The sequence below is a fragment of the Aethalodelphis obliquidens genome, unplaced genomic scaffold (assembly GCF_003676395.1).
Source record: "Aethalodelphis obliquidens isolate GAN/ISIS:26980383/991018 unplaced genomic scaffold, ASM367639v1 scaffold5, whole genome shotgun sequence".
Classification (NCBI taxonomy): domain Eukaryota; kingdom Metazoa; phylum Chordata; class Mammalia; order Artiodactyla; family Delphinidae; genus Aethalodelphis; species Aethalodelphis obliquidens.
Window position 1 is genome coordinate 18,708,866 of NW_020837949.1, and position 20,029 is coordinate 18,728,894.

General features: G+C 40.0%; 1 protein-coding gene across 1 annotated transcript in view; it reads right to left on the reverse strand.

Annotated features, from left to right (window-relative positions):
- The window catches only part of EXOC4 (exocyst complex component 4), an 837,065-nt gene that overhangs the window by 55,827 nt on the left and 761,209 nt on the right, over nt 1-20,029 (reverse strand). Inside the window, exons 15-17 of the mRNA XM_027101893.1 lie at nt 14,201-14,342; nt 4,666-4,844; nt 1,668-1,827 (exon numbers count right to left, since the gene is read on the reverse strand). Of these exons, the coding sequence (XP_026957694.1) occupies nt 1,668-1,827; nt 4,666-4,844; nt 14,201-14,342 (481 nt within the window). The remainder of the gene's footprint in view (nt 1-1,667; nt 1,828-4,665; nt 4,845-14,200; nt 14,343-20,029) is intronic.

A 20,029-nucleotide genomic window follows, 5' to 3' on the forward strand; every position in this document is an offset into this window, starting at 1 on the left:
TAAAAAAAAAAAAAAAAAAAAAAGTATTTCAGACTGAAAGAAAGGAAAAAAAAAAAATAATTTAGCCTGTGGACACTTGGATCATTTACCTGCTAAAGTATATAATTATAGAATGTTAATACCAAAATTAATGTATTAGAAGGGCATACTGAAATCTCAACTCTTCTGTGCTTTGCTTTTCTCTGTAACTTTCAGTACAGTTAGCATGATAGGATTGAAAGCATTTTGAACATGAATATAATGTTGTAAATAGTGATTTAGTGGTCACTTGGAGTTTTCAAAATATTTCTGTTGGAAAAAGAAAAAAAAGAAGAAAAGGAAAAAAAAAAAAAAAAAAAACTTGAGTTTTCATTAAAGCTCCAAAGGTCCACTGATTTAAAAAAGGTATGGCTAGTGTTGATACCATATGAAGAGAGAATAAAATTAACTCTTGTATCTGAAAAAGTGTACTGTAAGGAAACACTAAAAACTGAGATCAGCAACCCTAGAAAAGAGAAAGTGAAAATGCTATTTAAAAAAGAACCTTCAATTACATAAAGTAACAGTGCGAGTAGTGATGAGTAACCATTTTCCCCCCAATGAAAAAAAGAAGGGGGGATGGGTTTCAACTGGGAAAGATAGAAGAGATGAGGAAAAAGATTCATGTAAAAATACATTCAACACGTTATTTAGGATGAGAGAAAATGTAAAAGATTCAAATGTCTACAAGTCTGCGTATACGTAGATAACTAAATTATGGTTTACTTACTCCATGGAACATTTGTTCAGGTGTTAAAAATAATACTTTCAAGGGATATTAATGGATATGGGAAAAACCATGCTTTCACAGATTATTACTGATATAGGAAAATGCAATTAAATGAGTAAAAAACCCATTAACAATTTTGTAAAGAGAAATGATATGCATGCCCATGAGAACTCACCTAGACACACAGCACATGTACAAAAACCAGGAGAAAGTATATCACATATCATAGTGTCTAGATTAAAAGTTTATGACTAATGTTTATATATTCTTCTTTATATTTTATGTTACATATTTTATGCAATGAGTATATATTACTTTTACAATTAGAAAATAAAGTTACTAAAGTTCTGTAGTAAAAGAACTTAGGTTCGACAATAGGAAAAATTACCTGTTTAAGAGTTGTTAAACATCCAATAGAATTTTAGAGAATTACCTTCTCTATAACCAAAGTACATCTGTTTGTTCCATTTTTTTCCTTTTTTTTGAAATTGAGGTATAATTGACATATTAGTTTTAGATGTAAACATAATAATTCAATATATGCATATATTGTGAAATGATAATCACAATAAGTTTAATTAACATCCATCACTTCTGTTTCTCTCTTTTTCTTGTGGTACGCGGGCCTCTCACCACTGTGGCCTCTCCCGTTGCGGAGCACAGGCTCCAGACGTGCAGGCTCAGCGGCCATGGCTCACGGGCCCAGCAGCTCCGCGGCATGTGGGATCTTCCCGGACCGGGGCATGAACCCGTGTCCCCTGCATCGGCAGGCGGACTCTCAACCACTGCGCCACCAGGGAAGCCCTCATTTTTTTTTAAACTAAGTTTTTAAGTACTAAGAACCCATTTTAAAAAATGACTTGATAGACAATGAGGCCTTGGCTTTGGTACAGGAACTGAGCCCAATCTTTCCTCCTACCTTGCAAAGTCCAGGTCTGCCTCCCGAGACATGGTGATGTTTGTCAAATTCTGCTGAAGGACAAAAATGTTCCTACACATCTTCTTGATGCCAGACTCACTGATGCGCCTGAAGTACTGGGCGCCGTTAATAAGGATGCAGGAGATCAGGTGTCCTAGGCCTGAGGGATCAGCACAGGGCAGTGGGGAGGAAAGAGAAGACAGATTAGTGCCATCTTGCATAAACCGACATAGGATTTCTCTCTTCTACTGCTCAGAAAATTTAAATGACCAAGGAAAACTTATTTCTGATGGCTGGACCAGCTGATCTTACAATGATTTCAGAGTATTTAGACAGTGCCCAAGTAGTTACAAATGGGGAGACTTTCTGCTGGCAAAAAAACTGGTATATCTGCAGCTCCAGCACTGCCATATACAGTTAAAGCCACCATTCCAGGGCTTAGAGTATATGCCAGGTTGCTTTAAACTACTGAAGTGCAAAGAACTCTTGTTTTTCTGTACAGTTATTTTAAAGCAGAGAAGAACACATGTAAATATGATGATCTGTTTGGTCTCCTTTTCCTCCTACAAAACAGGTAGGGGTGTACTTTTGGCTCAAAAGTTGATTGGCAACCTACATAAGTAAAAATAAGAAAATGGGCTATTGGCATTCATGTTACTACACCTCAACACTGATAATGGAGTATACTTCTAAAGTAGTAACTGGAGAGAATGTAATCAGAAACAAAGTGCAAAGGAAAAGCAGATCATGCATTAACTGTGGAGTTCCTGCAAGACACCTGTGCACTTCTCTGGGGTATCGTTAGGTGATTTGTTCTCAAGGTCTGTGAAATTCAGCAAAGAGCTGGGTAGTACATCAACAAACTAAGAGGTCCCATTCAGGTTACCCTAGGTAATGAAGTTGAGGAATGCTGGTTCAGAACCCGAGGCACATGTGGGTTACCATTCTTAGAAGTTAGACTTTAATTCTAAATACTTGGAAGTAAGTAAACCTCTCTTCCTTCTTTTTCTCTTCTTCTTACAAAGTTCGACTCTGGCAAGATGTTCTCCCCAGAATTCTAAAGTTAGTCTGACTAGTCACAAGCGGCCTACTATTTTTATCTCAGGGCGTAATTTCAGGGTCAATGGCTCCTTCTGTCTTCAGAATGAGTTTTCCCTTGATTCGGATAAATATAGAAAAAGGACAGGAGAAGGCACTGTCTCTTGCTTCAGCTACACGCACCCAGTGTTGCTTCAAGACCACAAATTCGTGTGTATGTGCTACTATTTGAAAGCGAAGTAAAAAGCTTTTCACTCGAAGGGAAAGAAACACACGCATGGATTTTACATTTAAAGCAAGACAGTTTATGTGAACAATCTCTGTAGGTTATTTTGCTGTGATTCTCCTGAGCCCATAACTTCAGGCAGAATTTTGTTCTGCAGTGCTTTAGTGTGGTCTGCCCTACTTGGAGGCTATGAGGCAATGCAATGCTTGTAGAGAATAATAAAGAAAGAAAGAAATGTATATACCAATTAAGTATAAGCAATTATAATAATAAACCGATTAAAAGTTGGTCTGTCAGGAATTCTAAACAATATCTGTGATTAAAATACTCCTTAAAAAAAAATTAAATACTCCTTCTTGACACACCAAGAAGACTGGGACCACTGCCACCTCCCCAACTTGGGAAACTCAATGTTATGCCTTTTGAACTTGGAAAGTGATATCACAGAGGGGTAGCTAGTTTTTTAAATAGGAATTCTCAAATTTATGATTTTTTTAATAGCTAAAATATCTTCTATGTCAGAGGATTATACCTGTATCTCAAGAAGATGTTGCTGCCCAGCAGAATTAGATGTTAAGAAATGTCTGGTCAAAATGAGAGGAAACCTCTGGGATGTGAATGTTGATATGTGGGGCTTGGAAGAACCACTGTCAAGAGCCCGAAGGGAATTCTGCGTAGTCAGGAAAGTGATTTCTTAGATGCGCCCTGTACCGTCAAGCTACAGAGTATTGCTGCAGTCTCCAATTCACAGAGCCATGGGGCTGACTAATAGCTAACCTTTTTTCATACTTTCTGGCTAAAGTCTTTTAGGGATACTCCCCGTGAGAACAGATCTCCATCCCTATAATTTAATGGGAAAACAGGATTTTTTTAGGGGGCAAGGGGTCCACATTTGCTAGAACAGGACCATTTCATAAAGCAAGACATGGTCATGCGTTGACACTCTCTTTCCATCTTTAGGCTGTCACAATCCTTTGTGCTAAGTACCTTCTTAATTGTTTTAAATGACACTGGCTCAATTCTGTGAGACGCCACAGATACTTTTGGCCCCCAAGTCCACATATAAACCAAGCAGAACAAGAATAAAAGGGGATATAATTTGAAATCCTAAAAGGGGTCCTTTGGAGGAATTCATCATGAAAATGATTTGGCTGGCGGTGCATTTTTTTAAATGTTGAAGGCGAATGCCTTTGGAAAGTACTGTCTTTCACACCCTTCCTTACTTGCTTGACCCTGAAGGCATTTATGGATGCAGCCTTCTTAAAACTGCTGCTAATCAGAGGTTTCTGTGTTTTTCAGACAACAATTCATTCTCTGAGAGAAACCTTCCTGTTCCAGTGATACTTTTAGCCAACGAGGGGATCTTTCAGGGTTATCTCTGTATGGTGTGTGTGTGTTTCTTTTTCCTTTATGAGCTTCTCTTGAGTTAATCTGTGGTCCACTCCACAAATTTACCCAGCTCTCACGAGCAGCATGTCAATGAGGCAGCCTGGCTGCCATCTGCCTTACCTCGGATTAAATCTCCTTATGAAGAAGGAGCAGATGGAAGCCATACTGTTGCCTACCTAGACACACACACAGAGGCTAGGCACTGCAGCTTTAAACCAAAAGGAAAAACAAACAAAAAATCAACAACCTTTTCCTACAAGTTTTGAACTTCAGTAATAGAGAAAATCAGGAAAACCTTCACCTTTCCTTCCTCCCAAACTCCCAGGGACAGAGGCAGGGTCTGACCTTCAAATATATACTGGAACTTGTGCTGCTGGAGGCTGGCACTCATGGCCTCCTCAATGGCGCTGATATCTTTGTTGAGCTTGACCACCAGAGGGTCATAATCCATACTTTCCACATTAGCGACAATGGCGTAGTTCCCCTCCTTCGCTAGAGGGATGAGATAGTGGAAACAGTGAACCCTGAAAGGGAGAGGGATGGGGAAAGCAGTTAGTAACAACTCTTTCTGATGAAAATAACCATCTTCTTGTGACAGAGCACCCAAAAATTTAAGACAGCAGTGGCCCTGTAATTTCTAATGTATCCCTCCCCCTTTTCACCAGAAAGCCTTCTAAGTTATTCTATAGAAAAACTGAGTGATCTCAAACAAGTCAGCTTCTGTGATCCTCGCTTGTTTAATCCATACATGGGGGGTGAAGAGTAGATGAGCTCTAAAATCCTTTCCATGACAAGATTGCTTGCATAGAGTGAAAAGCATTATCTCTTTCAAGCAGATACTGTTGTAGTGAAAATGAGAGGCAGAGGTCACAGATCTTTGAAACTGGTTTCAATTGCCATTTACTAGCTATGTGACTTCAGGCAAGTTACTTTCTCTCTCTAGGCCTCAGTTTCCTTATCTGTAAAATGGGGATGATAACAACACATACCTCATAAGGTGCTCCGAGGAGCTACTACATAGAAAGAGTAGAGAGCACGGGGGCTGGCGATATTATATTTACTATTGTTAACCTATTACTTAACCAAAACACTTACTGAGCATGTATGAGTGTGTTAGAAATTGTGCTAGGCCCTGGGAATGTAGGACAGTTTGTGCCATTAAAGACTCCACAGCCTAATGGGGATGACCAAGAAAAAAATGACCAAATGATGACAGTTTCTCACTCAGAAGCATGTGTACCCAGGGTGCCATGGAAGTTTGCAGAGGAAAGGTTCAGAACAGGACGTGATACCTGTCACAGAGGACATATCTGAGTGAGCTTGAGGAAGGAGTACATTCCTATGTTGAAATGCCCCGAGTCAGTCTGATAATGTAAAATTCTTAGGTTCTTTTTGGTAGGTATCATTAACTGCCAAGGAACTCTGAGATGCGTAAGGATTGGCTACTCCATAACCTCTGTATTAAGCTGTAATGAAAGACGTTGCAGGCCAAATAATTCTACCACTCATACAGGTATTTATTAAAAACAACCCCCCTGCACCATCCATTGGCAGGCATGGTTGAAAACAGGTTGTTCTGTAAGCTTAGGGATTGTTTTAGGTTCTCTGTCTGATCTTGACATGGAAGGTTGACTGGGAGTAGACATAATGACAATTCAGAGTTAGGATTCTGTTATGCTTAGAGTTGGCATCAGGTAACAAGAAATATTCCTAAACAAATGGCCACAGCCTTGGGCATCATCCCCAATGATGCAACTATAGGCTTAGCCATAATTTTTCTTTTTTTTGAGGCAGGTTTATTGACAGATAATTTACAAACAGTAAATTCACCCGTTTTAGTGTACGCTTTTATGCGTTTTGACAAATGCAGCCAGTTGTATAAGCATCAGCATGATCAAATTATAGAACAATACCATCACCTCCAGAAATCCCTTGTGCCACCCTTGAAGTCAACCCCTTCTTCTACCCCAAGGCTCCTGCAGCCACAGCTCTATTTTCAGTCCCCACAGTTTTGTCTCTTCCAGAATGCCATACAAATGCAATCATGCAGCATGTGGCCTTTGGGGTTTGGCTTCTTTCAGTCTGAGATTTATCCATGTTGCTGTTCATTCCTCGTGATTGCTGAGTGGCCTCCTGCATATGGATGTGCTACAATTTAACCCTTCACCAGCTAACATCTGGGTTGTTTCTAGTTTGGGGTGATTATGAATAAAGCTGCTTCGTGTATAGGTTTCTGTGTAAATATAAAATTTCCTTTTTCTTGGGTAAATATCTACAAGTGGGATTGCTGCATCATGTGGTACATAGACGTTTAATTTTATAAGAAACTGCTAAACTGTTTTCCAAAGCAGCTGTGTGCTATTTTGCTTTCCTACTACCAATGTACAAGAGGTCCAGTTGCTCCACATCCTCAAAAGCACTTACTGCTGTCAGGTTTTTTTTTAAAATTTAAGCTTTATGGAGGTATAATTGACATTAAGTTATAAGATATTTAGTGTATGCCATGGTAATTTTTTTTTTTTTTTTTTGTGGTACGCGGGCCTCTCACTGTTGTGGCCTCTCCCGTTGCGGAGCACAGGCTCCGGACGCGCAGGCTCAGCGGCCATGGCTCACGGGCCCAGCCGCTCCGCGGCATGTGGGATCTTCCCGGACCGGTGCACGAACCCGTGTCCCATGCATCGGCAGGCGGACTCTCAGCCACTGCACCACCAGGGAAGCCCTGCCCTGGTAATTTGATATCTGTACACCCTGTGAAAGGATTCCCTTCATCTAGTTAATTAACACACCCATCACCTCACATATTTAGCCTTTTTTTTTTAACATCTTTATTGGAGTATAATTGCTTTACAATGGTGTGTTAGTTTCTGTTTTATAACAATGAGAACATGAAGTACTACTCTCTCAGCAAATTTCAATTATACAATACAGTGTTATCAACTATAGTCATTCTGGTTTACATTAGATCCTCAGACCTTATTTATCTTAGAGCTGAAATTTGTACCCTTTTACCAGCCACTTCCTATTTCTCTCATCCTCCAGCCACCACTTTTCTACTCTGTTTCTGTGATGTTTTTAAAAAAAGATTCCACATATAAGTGATACCATGCAGTAGTTGTCTTTCTTTGTCTAGCTTATTTCTCTTAGGATAATGTCAAGTGCTTATCAATTAAAAAAAATTTTTTTAAGTCATTCTAATAGATGTACAGTGGTGTCTCACTGTGGTTTTAATTTGCATTTTCCTAGTGACTAATGATGCTGGACATATTTTCATGTGTTTATTTGCCATCCATACATCTTTTTTTTAAAAGTTTTTTGATTTGGACCATTTTAAAAGTCTTTACTGAACTTGTTACAATATTGCTTCTGTTTTATGCTTTGTTTTTTTGGCCAAGGGGCATGTGGGATCCCAGCTCCCTGACCAGGGATCGAACCCACACTCCCTGCATTGGAAGGCGAAGTCCCAACCCACCAGACTGCCAGGGAAGTCCCGCCATCTATATATGTTTGTGTTCACATCATTTGCCTAATTTTTTTATTGACTTGTTTTCTTATTATTAACTTTTGAGAGTTCTTTATATATGCTGGATACAAGCTGACACGCATTTCGTAAACATTTTCTCCCAATCTTTGGCTCGTCTTTTCATCTTAACAATGTCTTTCAAAGAATTGTTTTAAATTCTGATGAAGTTTAATTTACCAGTTTTTTCTTTTATGGGTGGTACTCTGGGGGTCAGCTTTAAGAAATCTTTGCCCAAACAAAGTTACAAAGATTTCTTCCTATATTTGCTTCTAGGAGTTTTATAGTTTGAGGTTTTACAGTTAGAGCTATGATCCATTTTAAGCTAAGTTTTACAAAGGATGTGCTATAGTTTTATAACCTGCTCATGGAAGGGAATCCAAGTATCTTGACTACTAGTTCATTTTCATGATAGGTGATCACCTTAACAGTTGCTAATCAACTAATGATTAATTTTGCCAATAAAAGCTCATTCTGACATTCACGTGCTAATTATTAAAGTATATGGCTTTGATCAGGATACCAGTAACGGCATCAGTTGCAGTCCCTCCAGAATGTGACATTTTTGGTGTAATGAAAGTTGATCAACCCTGGAGTGGGATTCACGCCTAGGGAAATTGATTGCTCCTGTGGTTGAAGTTTAAACTAAGTAACTCTTAGTTGAAAATAAAATCAAGCCATTAATGCTAAAGTATTTTTACAGTAAATTATAGACATTACAACCTCAGACGATGGGAAGACCACATATCAATACAAAGGCATGAGGGTGTGAATGGAGGACAGTTTTAAGGAATGACCGGAAGTTCCTTTTAGTACATACAGATCACATGACAGAGGCGTGAGGTGAGCTTGGGGAGGTGTGCAGGGGCCAGGTCATCATAAGCTTTGAGGCCATCTAAGGACTCTGGGCTTCATGTGAGAAGTCACAGGGAGTCTTAAGAGGATTTTAAGAGGTGAAATTATATAATCAGATATGAGCTTTGGCAAGATGACTCTGCACAGTATAAAGGGTGAATTAATGGTGGAGAATGGTAGAAATTAGAAGTAGAGACTACTTAGGTAGGAAATTACTATGAATTGGAGGTGAGTGCTTATGCGATCCTGAAGTGAGTGGCAGAGAGGAGAGATAAAAACTGTTTTAAGATATTATCTTCCTCTCCCAAAATGATTAGAGATGAAAAGAAATTAAAATAGTCATTGGCAAATGTCAAATTCAGAAAAAGGGTTTTTTTCTTTCTCTTTGGAATTCTGGCATGTTGTTGCTGACCTTAACACAACTTTGGCATTAAGGTTTTCTGCAAATATTGCTGATTACACAGCGGGATGGTTGATTTTCAGAAAGTGCACACTTAGGATACCAACAGCGACAGGCAGTTACTGTGCAACCCACTTAGAACCCTCCTGATGGTGAGAGAAATCAGCTGATAAAGGTGACATTCTTAGCATCTTAGACTCAAATGGCAACTTAATTTTCTTCTTCTAAAGTTCAAATAGAAAAAAAAAAAGCAACGTCAACAATTTTTAATGGTCTCACCATGTCTTTCATCTCTTGGGGGTGTCACATGCCTTATGATTCAAACTGTAAAAAAGCACTGCTTAGTGGTTAAATGTGACCTACAGTGACACAGGTAAAACGTCACATGCTCTTTGGATGGGTCCTTCAACACAGAACCTACTGGATTTGAGAACCCTTTTCGGTTTTTTTTTTTTTTTTTTTTTTTTAGTGAAACAAATAAAGTGTTTATTAGGAGGAAAAAGAGTACGTGTGGATAGACACACAGGTGGGGAGAACCCTTTTTGGTTTTAACTTTAACAATGTTAAAGAAAAAGATGGGCTATGGATATAAAATATTTGAGGGAATAAGACAAATTTTTGGCATTTGAAGTTGTTCTGGACTTGCTAGCTTTCCCCATTAATTTTTTCCCATTAAGTTTTTTTGTCTATTCTACCTGTGCTCTCTTATTATAGTGGCTTCCTGGGTAAAAGTGCCAGAGACAGTGCCTAACTAGCCACTTCTTCATTGTACCAGCTCCTGGACCACACGGCCTGAGTTCTAATTCTCCTTTACAGCGGGATGGGAACAAAACAAACCTTAGCTGCTGACGGTGACAAGGATGATGCTGGCCATGCAGTCTTTGTACCTCTTAAATACATGTCACGGACTGCCAACTGAAAATGATCTCCAAACCCGTTCATTTTCTTTAATGAGCAACAGGTTTTGTTTGGGGAACCCACACTTACTTTATCTGGGTTTGATTTCAAACCAGCTAATTCTCGAGAGTCACGGAGCGCTTATCATGCAGCAGGACTGTTCCAGGTTCTGGAGCCAGAGCAGTGAAGGAGGCACACCTGATTCCTGCCTTCTATGTGCTAATGGTTTCTTCCACAGTCACCCACCATGGGTGCCCAGAGCACTTAGCCATCTCCTCTATTCTAGCTTTGGACAACTACAGTAATGATTTATTTGAGATTTTCCTTACTAATTTTCCATCATCAACTGTACAAACAAACAAAAGCTTGTTACTGTGACAAGGAATGAATAAAATTGTGTCAACATTCACTATCTGAGCAGTACATGGAGTGTTCTGTCTAGTTTTTTGTACCATACTTGAGAGGAACAAAGACAATTTGGAGCACATTCATAGGAAAGCAACCTGAACGTTGAAACCATGTTAAATGAAGACATAAGGAAATTTAATTTGGAAAAAATAAACATGTTTACTGTTTTCATTTAAAGTCAGGGAAAGATAATTCTGCATCCAGACTCTAAAACTCAGTGTTTTTTTGTTATCTATTCTTAAAATGATCTTTTTCTGTTTTTAAACTAATGATGAAGGAGATATAGCAATAGGTGTTACAGCATTGAATGGTTTCTTGTAAAGTTAATAAACAATGACTAAAATATGTTCGGCATTATTAAGAACAGTACTGCCAATATGTACAAAAATAAAAAGGGCAGGATAGAGGTCAAGGATTGAAAAGATCTTACTCAAAGACCTTTGGGTAACGCAAAGATGCCTTGAAAGTATCCCGCTTGGAATTGACTACACACTACAGGCTGATAATTCCAAATGAAGAGCACACCGTGAACCCACACAACCAATGGCATAAATTCCAGGAGCCGTGATAGTAATTAATTTGATGTCCCCTTGTTTTTCTATGCAACCCAGGTAACAGAGGCATCAGAGTGTTACTGGGTGTTTTTTTCCCCCCGTCGATTGCGTTTATCTTATTCACAGAAAATACCCGATTTATTTCACTGTCAGCTTGTAAATAAATAGAAAACAAATCTAACACTTATCATAAAACAAATCAGAAATCATAGAGGAAAAGTCTTTATTTCTCAACAACTGAATGTAAGAAATAAGATCAGAAATAATGCTGAGTAAAATAGACTTGAAATCTACCATGCTACTTCAGTTGCCCTACTCCAAGGTCTCCACAAGCAATACAGAAGTAACTCACTGGACAAGATAATGAAGAATGAAAAAAGCAAGCAGCATACAAAAGAAGTGGCATCAACAATACATTATCAAGTAAGCTTTGCCTGAGCACACCTGCAAGACAGCCAAGTTCTAACAGGAGTCCAAACATACGAACCAAAATCCTATTTACATTTTTAAAACCTAAATCTACTAAAGACTCGAAACAAAAAGGCAATACTCTATCAACTTTAATAATGTCTCACAGTAATACAAAATCAAATGTATTACTATACACTTTCTGATCCTGAGGGTTTTTTGTTTGTTTTTGTTTTTTTTTGCGGTACGCGGGCCTCTCACTGCTGTGGCCTCTCCCGTTGCAGAGCAACAGGCTCCGGACGCTCAGGCTCAGCGGCCATGGCTCATGGGCCCAGCCGCTCCGCGGCATGTGGGATCTTCCCGGATCGGGGCACGAACCCGTGTCCCCTGCATCGGCAGGCGGACTCTCAACCACTGCGCCACCAGGGAAGCCCCAGATTCTGAGGGTTTTGATCCTGATGTATCAAAACTATATATCCAACTGTCTCTTTGACATTGGTATCCAGATGTCTAATAAGCATCTCAAACCAAACATCACCAAAATGGAATTCTTGATTTCTACCCCTCCCCCAACCTTTCTCAGTCCCTCAGTCTCTCTCCCCTCACTCAATGGTCTTGGCATCCACATAGTTTTGCTCTGTGGTTTCCCTGGAGTCCTGGCCCCAAAGCTGTGGTTTTCCTGGAGTCCTTTCTTTCTCTCACTGCCACCAGTCCTGCACCCAATCCAATCTATCAATACATCAGCTCTACCTTGAGAACATGTCCCAAATCCAACACTTCTCACGCCTTCACCTCTGTCATTCTGGTGCTCATATCTGGTCTTAACTGATCCCTCTGCTTCCATTCATATTTCTCCCTGCAATTTTTTTCCCATACAACAGCCAGAGTGATCTTTTAAAAATGTGAATGAGTGAATGAATGAATGAATATCTCCCCCTTGCTTAAAACCTTCTAATAGCTTCTTGATGCACTTAGAATAAAATATGAACTCATGCTGTACAGCAGAGAGTGGCACAGCACTGTAAATCAACTACACTTCAATAAAAAAAATAAAACAATCCGAACTCTTCACGTGGTCTGCAAGACCCTATAATGAGTCGGGCTCCATGACCCCACGTGCTCAGGCTCCAGCCTGCCTCTTTACCTTTCCTTCCATTCCTCCCCACCTCCTTATTCACCGGGCTACAATCATACTGGATTCCTCTCTGTTCCTCAAATCTGCCAGTTTGGTTTTGTCTCAGGACCTCGTGAGTGCCCCTCCCTGCCTGAAACTCTTCTCCACTAGGTCTTTGTACAGATGGCTCTTTCTTGGTACCTCGGCACAATCTCCCTGGCCATTTTATCTATGAAACAAAATACCAGATCTCCCTTTCTCATCAACCCTAGCCGTCCTCTACACTGTCCAGTATAACAATAGCTACACGTGGCCACTGAACACTTGTAACGTGACTAATCCAAATTTTGACGGGCTGCAGCGTAAAAGATGAAGTAGATTTCAAAGGCTTAGGACAAAAAAATGCAAAAGAGATCAATAATTTTTATGTTAATTCCACGTTGAAATGATAATATTTTGGATATACCGGGTTGGATAAAATATACTATGATTTACGTGTTTCTATATTTTCAAATGGAACCGTTAGAATATTTAAATTATTTATGTGGTTCACATGTGTAGCTCCCTTTACATTTCTATTTGATAGCGTGGTTTAATTCCATTCTGCTATTTTATTTTTTTTAGTTACACTAAGCTGAAATTTCCCTTTTTATTTACTCACTGGCTGTTTACCCCCATTGGAATGTAGCTCTATGGAAGTAGGGACCTTGAGTGTTTTTGTCATTGTTGTATCCCAATTCTTAGACCACTGTCTGGAACAAAGACAGCACTCAATAAATATTTATTGAATGAATAAATAAATGATTGGAGACTTTCTGGTCTTTTCTTCCTACTGTTTCTAGAGGTGTGATAATAGAGTCTACTAAAGCTAATCAGAACATTCTACACTTCAGGGGAAGAAGCAAGAGTCCAAGCATATCATATCTTGGAAACTTCTTGAATTATGATTGAACTTAATGTCTTCAATTGGGTTTTAGGTTCTTTTTTTAAAAATATTTATATCTTTATTTGGTGGCACAGGGTCTTAGTTGCAGCAGGTGGGCTCCTTAGTTGCAGCTCCAGGGCTCCTTAGTTGCGGCTTGCCAGCTTCTTAGTTGTGACGTGTGAACTCTTAGTAGCAGCATGAATGTGGGATCTAGTTCCCTGACCAGGGATCAAACTTGGGCCCCCTGCATTGGGAGCGCGGAGTCTTATCTACTGCGCCACCGGAGGAGTCCTGGTTTTAGGTTCTTAAAGAAAGGGATCATGGTTCTTGCATCTGTATACTCCCTTCTTAGTATAGATTAGCATAGTACCTTACTAAAATATCAATGGCAATAAAGTCATCATAGTCGAAAAGCTACCATATTTTGAGCACTCACTCTGTGGTAGGCATTGTACTTATCATTTCATTTATAAAATCTCTAAGTTAGAAATTACTGTTCCTATTTTTAAGAGGAGGAAACTGAGTTAGTAAAGTTAATTAACTGACTTAAGATGGCCTAGCCAACTAGTATAGACATTCCAATCTAGATCATTCTGATGACATAGGCCATGCAAACTCCAAACCACCATATTCACAATACAGCATGTGCTTAAAAACTTTAACACTAAAAATCACTTTCAGTGTAAAAAAAAGACATCTATAATATGAACCAAAAATGATAGCGATACTCTCCAGACATAAGCGAGTGATTTATGACCCACAGTGCAATTAAATCACAGTCTTCTGCTTGGCTGTGTCATACCTGACTTCCAGGTGTAGGACCAGCAAGCAGCGGTCAGCCATGTCCTGGAAAGATTTTGCAAGTTCGCTCAGAGTCTGCATGATCTGCTCTGACACTGGTGGGAGATCCACATTCACGTGGGTATCTTGAGCAGGAGACAGATCTGAAAGAAGGGGTGAGGACAAAACACCAATCATTTCATTAGATGCCTACAGATAGCTTTTGAAATGACATATGATTTTGTTGTTCATCATGTTGTTTTTATCAATTTGGCTAATACTAGTGTTGGCAGCATCAGACATCTGAGACATGACAGACTATTTCGGTACTTGATTAAACATAAAAGCCCAGCTGATTGTCTTGCATCAATTCACAGAATGACAGAAACAGGAGCTCAGAGTTGGAAGTGAACTTAGTAATCTAGCCCAAACATGTGGTCTATGCTTGTGTTATTTGTACATCTTCAAGTGGCTGTTCAGCTTCTGCTTGCACACCCACACAAATGTTTGTGAAAGGAAACTCAGTTCCTCTTGCGGCAGCCTATTCCATCTAAGAAAGATGTGACCATCTTACATCAAGCCATGTCTGTTGTCATTGACTTCTAATCATTGGCCCTGGTTCTGCCAACTTAACAATCACTCTTAATTGTGTCAGTACTTCAAGTACTAAAGATATCTCTTTTGGCTTCCCTGAAGTCTTCTCCTTTTTGGGCTAAATGTCCCCAGACTTTTCAACTATTCTCCAAATAATCCAACTGAGTCATTTTATAATTCTCATAATTCACCAAAAAAAAATTCCAATTGTTCTGTATTTCCCTTGAAATGTGGGACTTAGGACCAAACATAATAAATACCACAGAGTGGTCTGACCTGTCTAGAAAGAGTGATCAATTCCCTTGTTCTAGAAGCCGTGCTCCTTGCGTGTAAGCCTAGAATCTCCTGGGGTGGTGTGGGGCGAGGGAACAGGATGTGCTGCATTCTCCTTAACTCAAACAGAGCTTACTTACAATCGGTTAAAAGCCCTAAAAAGGTCTTTTGGGAAAATTTGATAAACCTACCTTCTCTATCTCTTGCAAGTAATTGATAAAATATTTAATAGCATTTGGCCATTTTCTACAGGAAAATACTAAATAGCAAAAATGTGAACGACGTTTCCTTATGTCTAGACTTCTGTTGTGTACCCAGTTCCCCATAATTTCTCAAAGATCATCAACAATAATTTGGCAATTTAATTCAAAAGTTCTTTGAATTCTCTAGAGCCTCAAAGGCTGGCCTTGAGTCCCGTCTCCACTATTTACTTATTATTGTGACCAAGAGCTAATGGCAAATTCCTTCCGCCTCAGTTTCTTCTGTAAGATGGAGATAACATACCTTCAGAATGTTGTTGGGAACACTGAGTAAGTTACAGCTGTTGGGAGTATTGAATGGGTTAATGTAGATAAACTGCTTCGGACAATAGCACGTAAAACTCACTGAATATTAATATAAATAATAAACACAAGTAATAATTATTCTTTAGCAAGTGATTTGTCCAGGTTAAGAGTCCTAAGCTTAATTATAGCAACAAGGTACTTAAAAGATATAATTCCATCCACCTTGAGGTTCAATTTCCATTTATTAGTATCTTTTGCTTTTCCACGTGAAAATTCTTCTCCTTCTCAGAGGATGCAGTGTCATTTGGAAGAAGGGCTCCCTGGACTTAGGGGACATGGGATTTGGCGAGGCACTACTGGCTAACTTGGGAGGTGTCCACCTTACATATGTCGTGGAAGGCATATCTGCAGTTGTGGGCTTTCAGAGCTGCATCTGTTCCTAGACTCAGCCAAGCACAGAGACAAGCCTGGAGAGACTGTCAAGAATTAAAAGGTTAAGTTCTCCTCAGTGGAAACAGACTTCAATAAATTAAAATATCATGGCAAACACACACAAAAAAGAATTTTGTTCAAGGGAACTGACGTGTAAGGAGGAAGGAAATATAGCGATGGAGATTTAAACTTATTACCAGCCTTGGCATCGTCCGAGATGTTCACTAACTCGGTCTGCAGGACTGGATGTAGACACTGCTTTCCTTCTAATGCTATCATTATTCAAGTTGTTTGACTGCAAGGTGAGATTACTGCCTTCATAATGTTTTCTTTTGGCAGACTGGATGAAAGCAACTATAAGTAACACTAGTCTAATATTTCAAGGCATTTTAGTGCTTTTGATTCCTCTGTTGTGTGACACTACCTGTTCCATGAAGAGCAACATATATATCAATAAAAAAAGGGAAAGGGGCTTCACTGGTGGCGCAGTGGTTAAGAATCTGCCTGCCAATGCAGGGGACACGGGTTCAAGCCCTAGTCTGGGAAGATCCCACATGCCGTGGAGCAAATAAGCCTGTGCGCCACAACTACTGAGCCTGCGCTCTAGAGCCCGCGTGCCACAACTACTGAGCCTGCGCGTTAGAGCCCATGCTCTGCGACAAGAGAAGCGACCACAATGAGAGGCCCACGCACCGCAACGAAGAGTAGCCCCCGCTCTCCACAACTAGAGAAAGCCCACACACAGCAACGAAGACCCCGTGCAGCCGAAAATAAATAAATTTAAATAAATAAATAAAAAGGAAGAAATCAGACCCTAAGGAAACTGGGCTCATGTCCAAGGTCTAAGGCTATACTAATCTCCCAACCTACCGAAGGCATTTTGGACAAATTTCACCAAGTTAAAAAACATTCCCTTTCTTCTTATAGAAATACGTAATTTCATCATGTGTAGCAGCTGACTGGCCAAACTCTGCAAATTAAAAAAAAAAAAAAAAAAAAAAAAAAGAATCCAAGTAGAGTAAGTTAATAGCCGGGAAAGCAGTCTACGTAAAACTTGCAATAGTTTAGAATAGCAGCCTGCTGTACAGTTAGCTAGACTGTAATCTACAGCAAAAATAACATTTTAGTAAAGCACGTGAAAACTGATGCCCAGGGCTCCACTGAAAAGCTGGTCTGAGAATTCCTCAGGGCTCACTGAAATTTATGAAGTTTTCTTAACAAGAAGGAATATACTGAGAAAAGAAGTGCTGAGCATTGCAAAGCCAACACAAAACAATTACCTAGCTCTCAAATGTCAAATGGAAATCTACAAAAAAGCAATGCTGAGAGAATCTGCTTGGGAGATTATAGTCAAGATAGGAGGTTACTGGACACCCGCGCACACACACACTCAATCTTTCAGAGGTTCGTGGCTGTATATTTATCTCAGGGATTGCTCTTCACATTGGCGGAGCCCACATACATTAGGCTTTAACAATATTAGTACTTGATTATTTTATTAAGATATGCACTTTGAGCTGTTTTTCTAATACTGGGGATGGGGCACATCAGATCATTCAAAGTATCCTTGTTCCTCTTACAACCACTGCATAAAAGCAGGCATCTTTGAGACGCCTAACTATTTGTGGCAACGTGACTGTGGCTTTCTGTGCTAAATTGGTTGGTTTATATGAGGATGCTGAACCTTGGTCTCTGGGGCAGACACTGCTTGTTAGGTGAACCAACAGATATTGCCAATTCTCTCTTGTTCACTCCACGGTAGACTATGAGAAGCTACATGTCTGCATTCCCAGCCTTGCTTGTGGCTGGAGGTGGCCATATGCCACTGTCTGGCCAATGACTCTCTAGGTAGATTCTTCTGTGGCAACCTGATCTAATCCTGGGCTAATTCTGCGACTCATCTTTTGACAGGAAAACAGAACAAAGTACAGACTGTTGCCACTAACATTTTCTGGATTTTAATCCCCCGAAAGTCTTCACTACCACCTGTCAATCCTTCACTAGTACTTGGCTAGTTCCTTTCTCTTTCTCAGCAACTTCCCCAAATTCATGCTGTGCTCCCCAGGCACTTTGTCCTTCCCACTCTCTTAACTCCTCTCTTGAGCACTTCAGATTCTTTTTTTTTTTAAAAAAAAATATTGTATTTATTTATTTATTTTTGGCTGCATTGGGTCTTTGTTGCTGTGCACGGGCTTTCTCTAGTTGCAGCGAGCGGGGGCTACTCTTGGTTGCGGTGCACAGGCTTCTCATTGTGGTGGCTTCTCTTGTAGCACGGGCTCTAGGCACGCGGGCTTCAGTAGTTGTGGCTCGTGGGCTCAGTAGTTGTGGCTCACGGGCTCTAGAGCGTGCGCTTCAGTAGTTGTGGCACATGGGCTTAATTGCTCCACGGCATGTGGGATCCTCCCGGACCAGGGCTTGATTCCGTGTCCAGTGCATCGGCAGGCAGATTCTTAACCACTGCGCCACCAAGGAAGTCCCTCAGATTCTTACTAAGACTTCAAAAGGACTGTCAGCATTTGCTTTCTCCACAGTCTTGCCTTCCATTAGTTCTTCCATAATCTGATTTCTGCTTTCACCTGTTTATTAAATAATTATTCTGATAATAGTCACCAATGGTATCCTAACTGCCAAACCCATTGGGCACTTTTCAATCCTACCCTCAGAAAGGCTCTCTGCTACATTCCACAGGACTGCCCATTTCCTTCTTGAAATTCTGCTTTCTTTTGGCTTGTACGGCACCAAAGTTCTCTGGGTGTCCTTTCACCTCCCTGCCGTTGTTTTAATAATTTCCTTCACTGGATACTCTTCCTTTAGCGCACCCATAAATGCTGGGGTTCCCGGGGATTTTTCTTCTCTATTGGTCTCCCTTGCTTGTCATTCTGTATGCTCTCTCTGAGTGAGCTCATCAATTTTCCTGGTTTTTCCTATTATCTTGGAATTGTTGACTCCTAAACTACATTCGATCAACTGTCTGCAAGCTATCTTTACTGTACATCCTGCAGGCCTCTCAAATGCAACGTGTTCAAAACTAAAGTCTATCGTTAGCATCTGCTCTTTATCCTGAATTCTCTTTCTATTGGAAATCTCAGCTGCAAATACTGAGAGTAATCTCCTCTCTCACTCCCCTCAGCAAGGAATAATTTCTGCCAACTTTATTTCCTAAACGTTTTCTTCATATATTTTGTCGTTTCTGTATCTGCTCACTTTCTTGGTGGAACCCTCATCTCTTCCATGGACTACTGCAATAGTCTCCTAACTGATGTCTTTGCCTCAGTGCCTGGCCCCTACCTTACTTCAATCTTCCATATTTAGCTAATTAAATATAAGTTAAACAGTTATTTATCTAAGACACAAAATTTGACTATGTCAATTACTTGTAAAAACAGTATCAATGTTTCACATTGCTTATATCATGAACCTCCTTAGCAAGGCTTTCCATGATTTTGGGTTTCTGCCCAACCCAGTTTTTCTCCATCTTTCATCACTTTCTCCTTCCTCTCCAACTTCTCTCTTCTGCAACTCTGGGCCCTTTGACCTGCCACCCTTTTAAAGCAAATTCCCTAAACATGTTATGGTGTTTTAGGATTCTATACCTTTGATGGCTCTTATTCCTCTTTCTGAACTATTCATGCTTTCTGCTCAGAAAGTCTTTCCCGATTCTCCAGGCAGGGTCACTTGTTCCTCTGGTTGTGTTTTTCACACAGTTCTATTAGTTATCATATTCCATTGATATTATCCGTTTATCAGTATGTATCCCTACCAGATCATTAACTCCTTCAAGTAAGGGATTTTATACACACACACACACACACACACACACACACACACACACACAAACACAAATACACAAATACACACACATATACATACACACACACACACACACACGCACCCACATTTTCAGGGCCAGCAGAATAACAGGAGGCATTACAGGAGCTTGATCAAGGCCTTTTAAAACAGAACAAATGATTTAATTGACCAATGTAACATGACAAATAATTCATATAATAACAGATTGATAAAGATCAGGCAGGAGAAGGAATGAC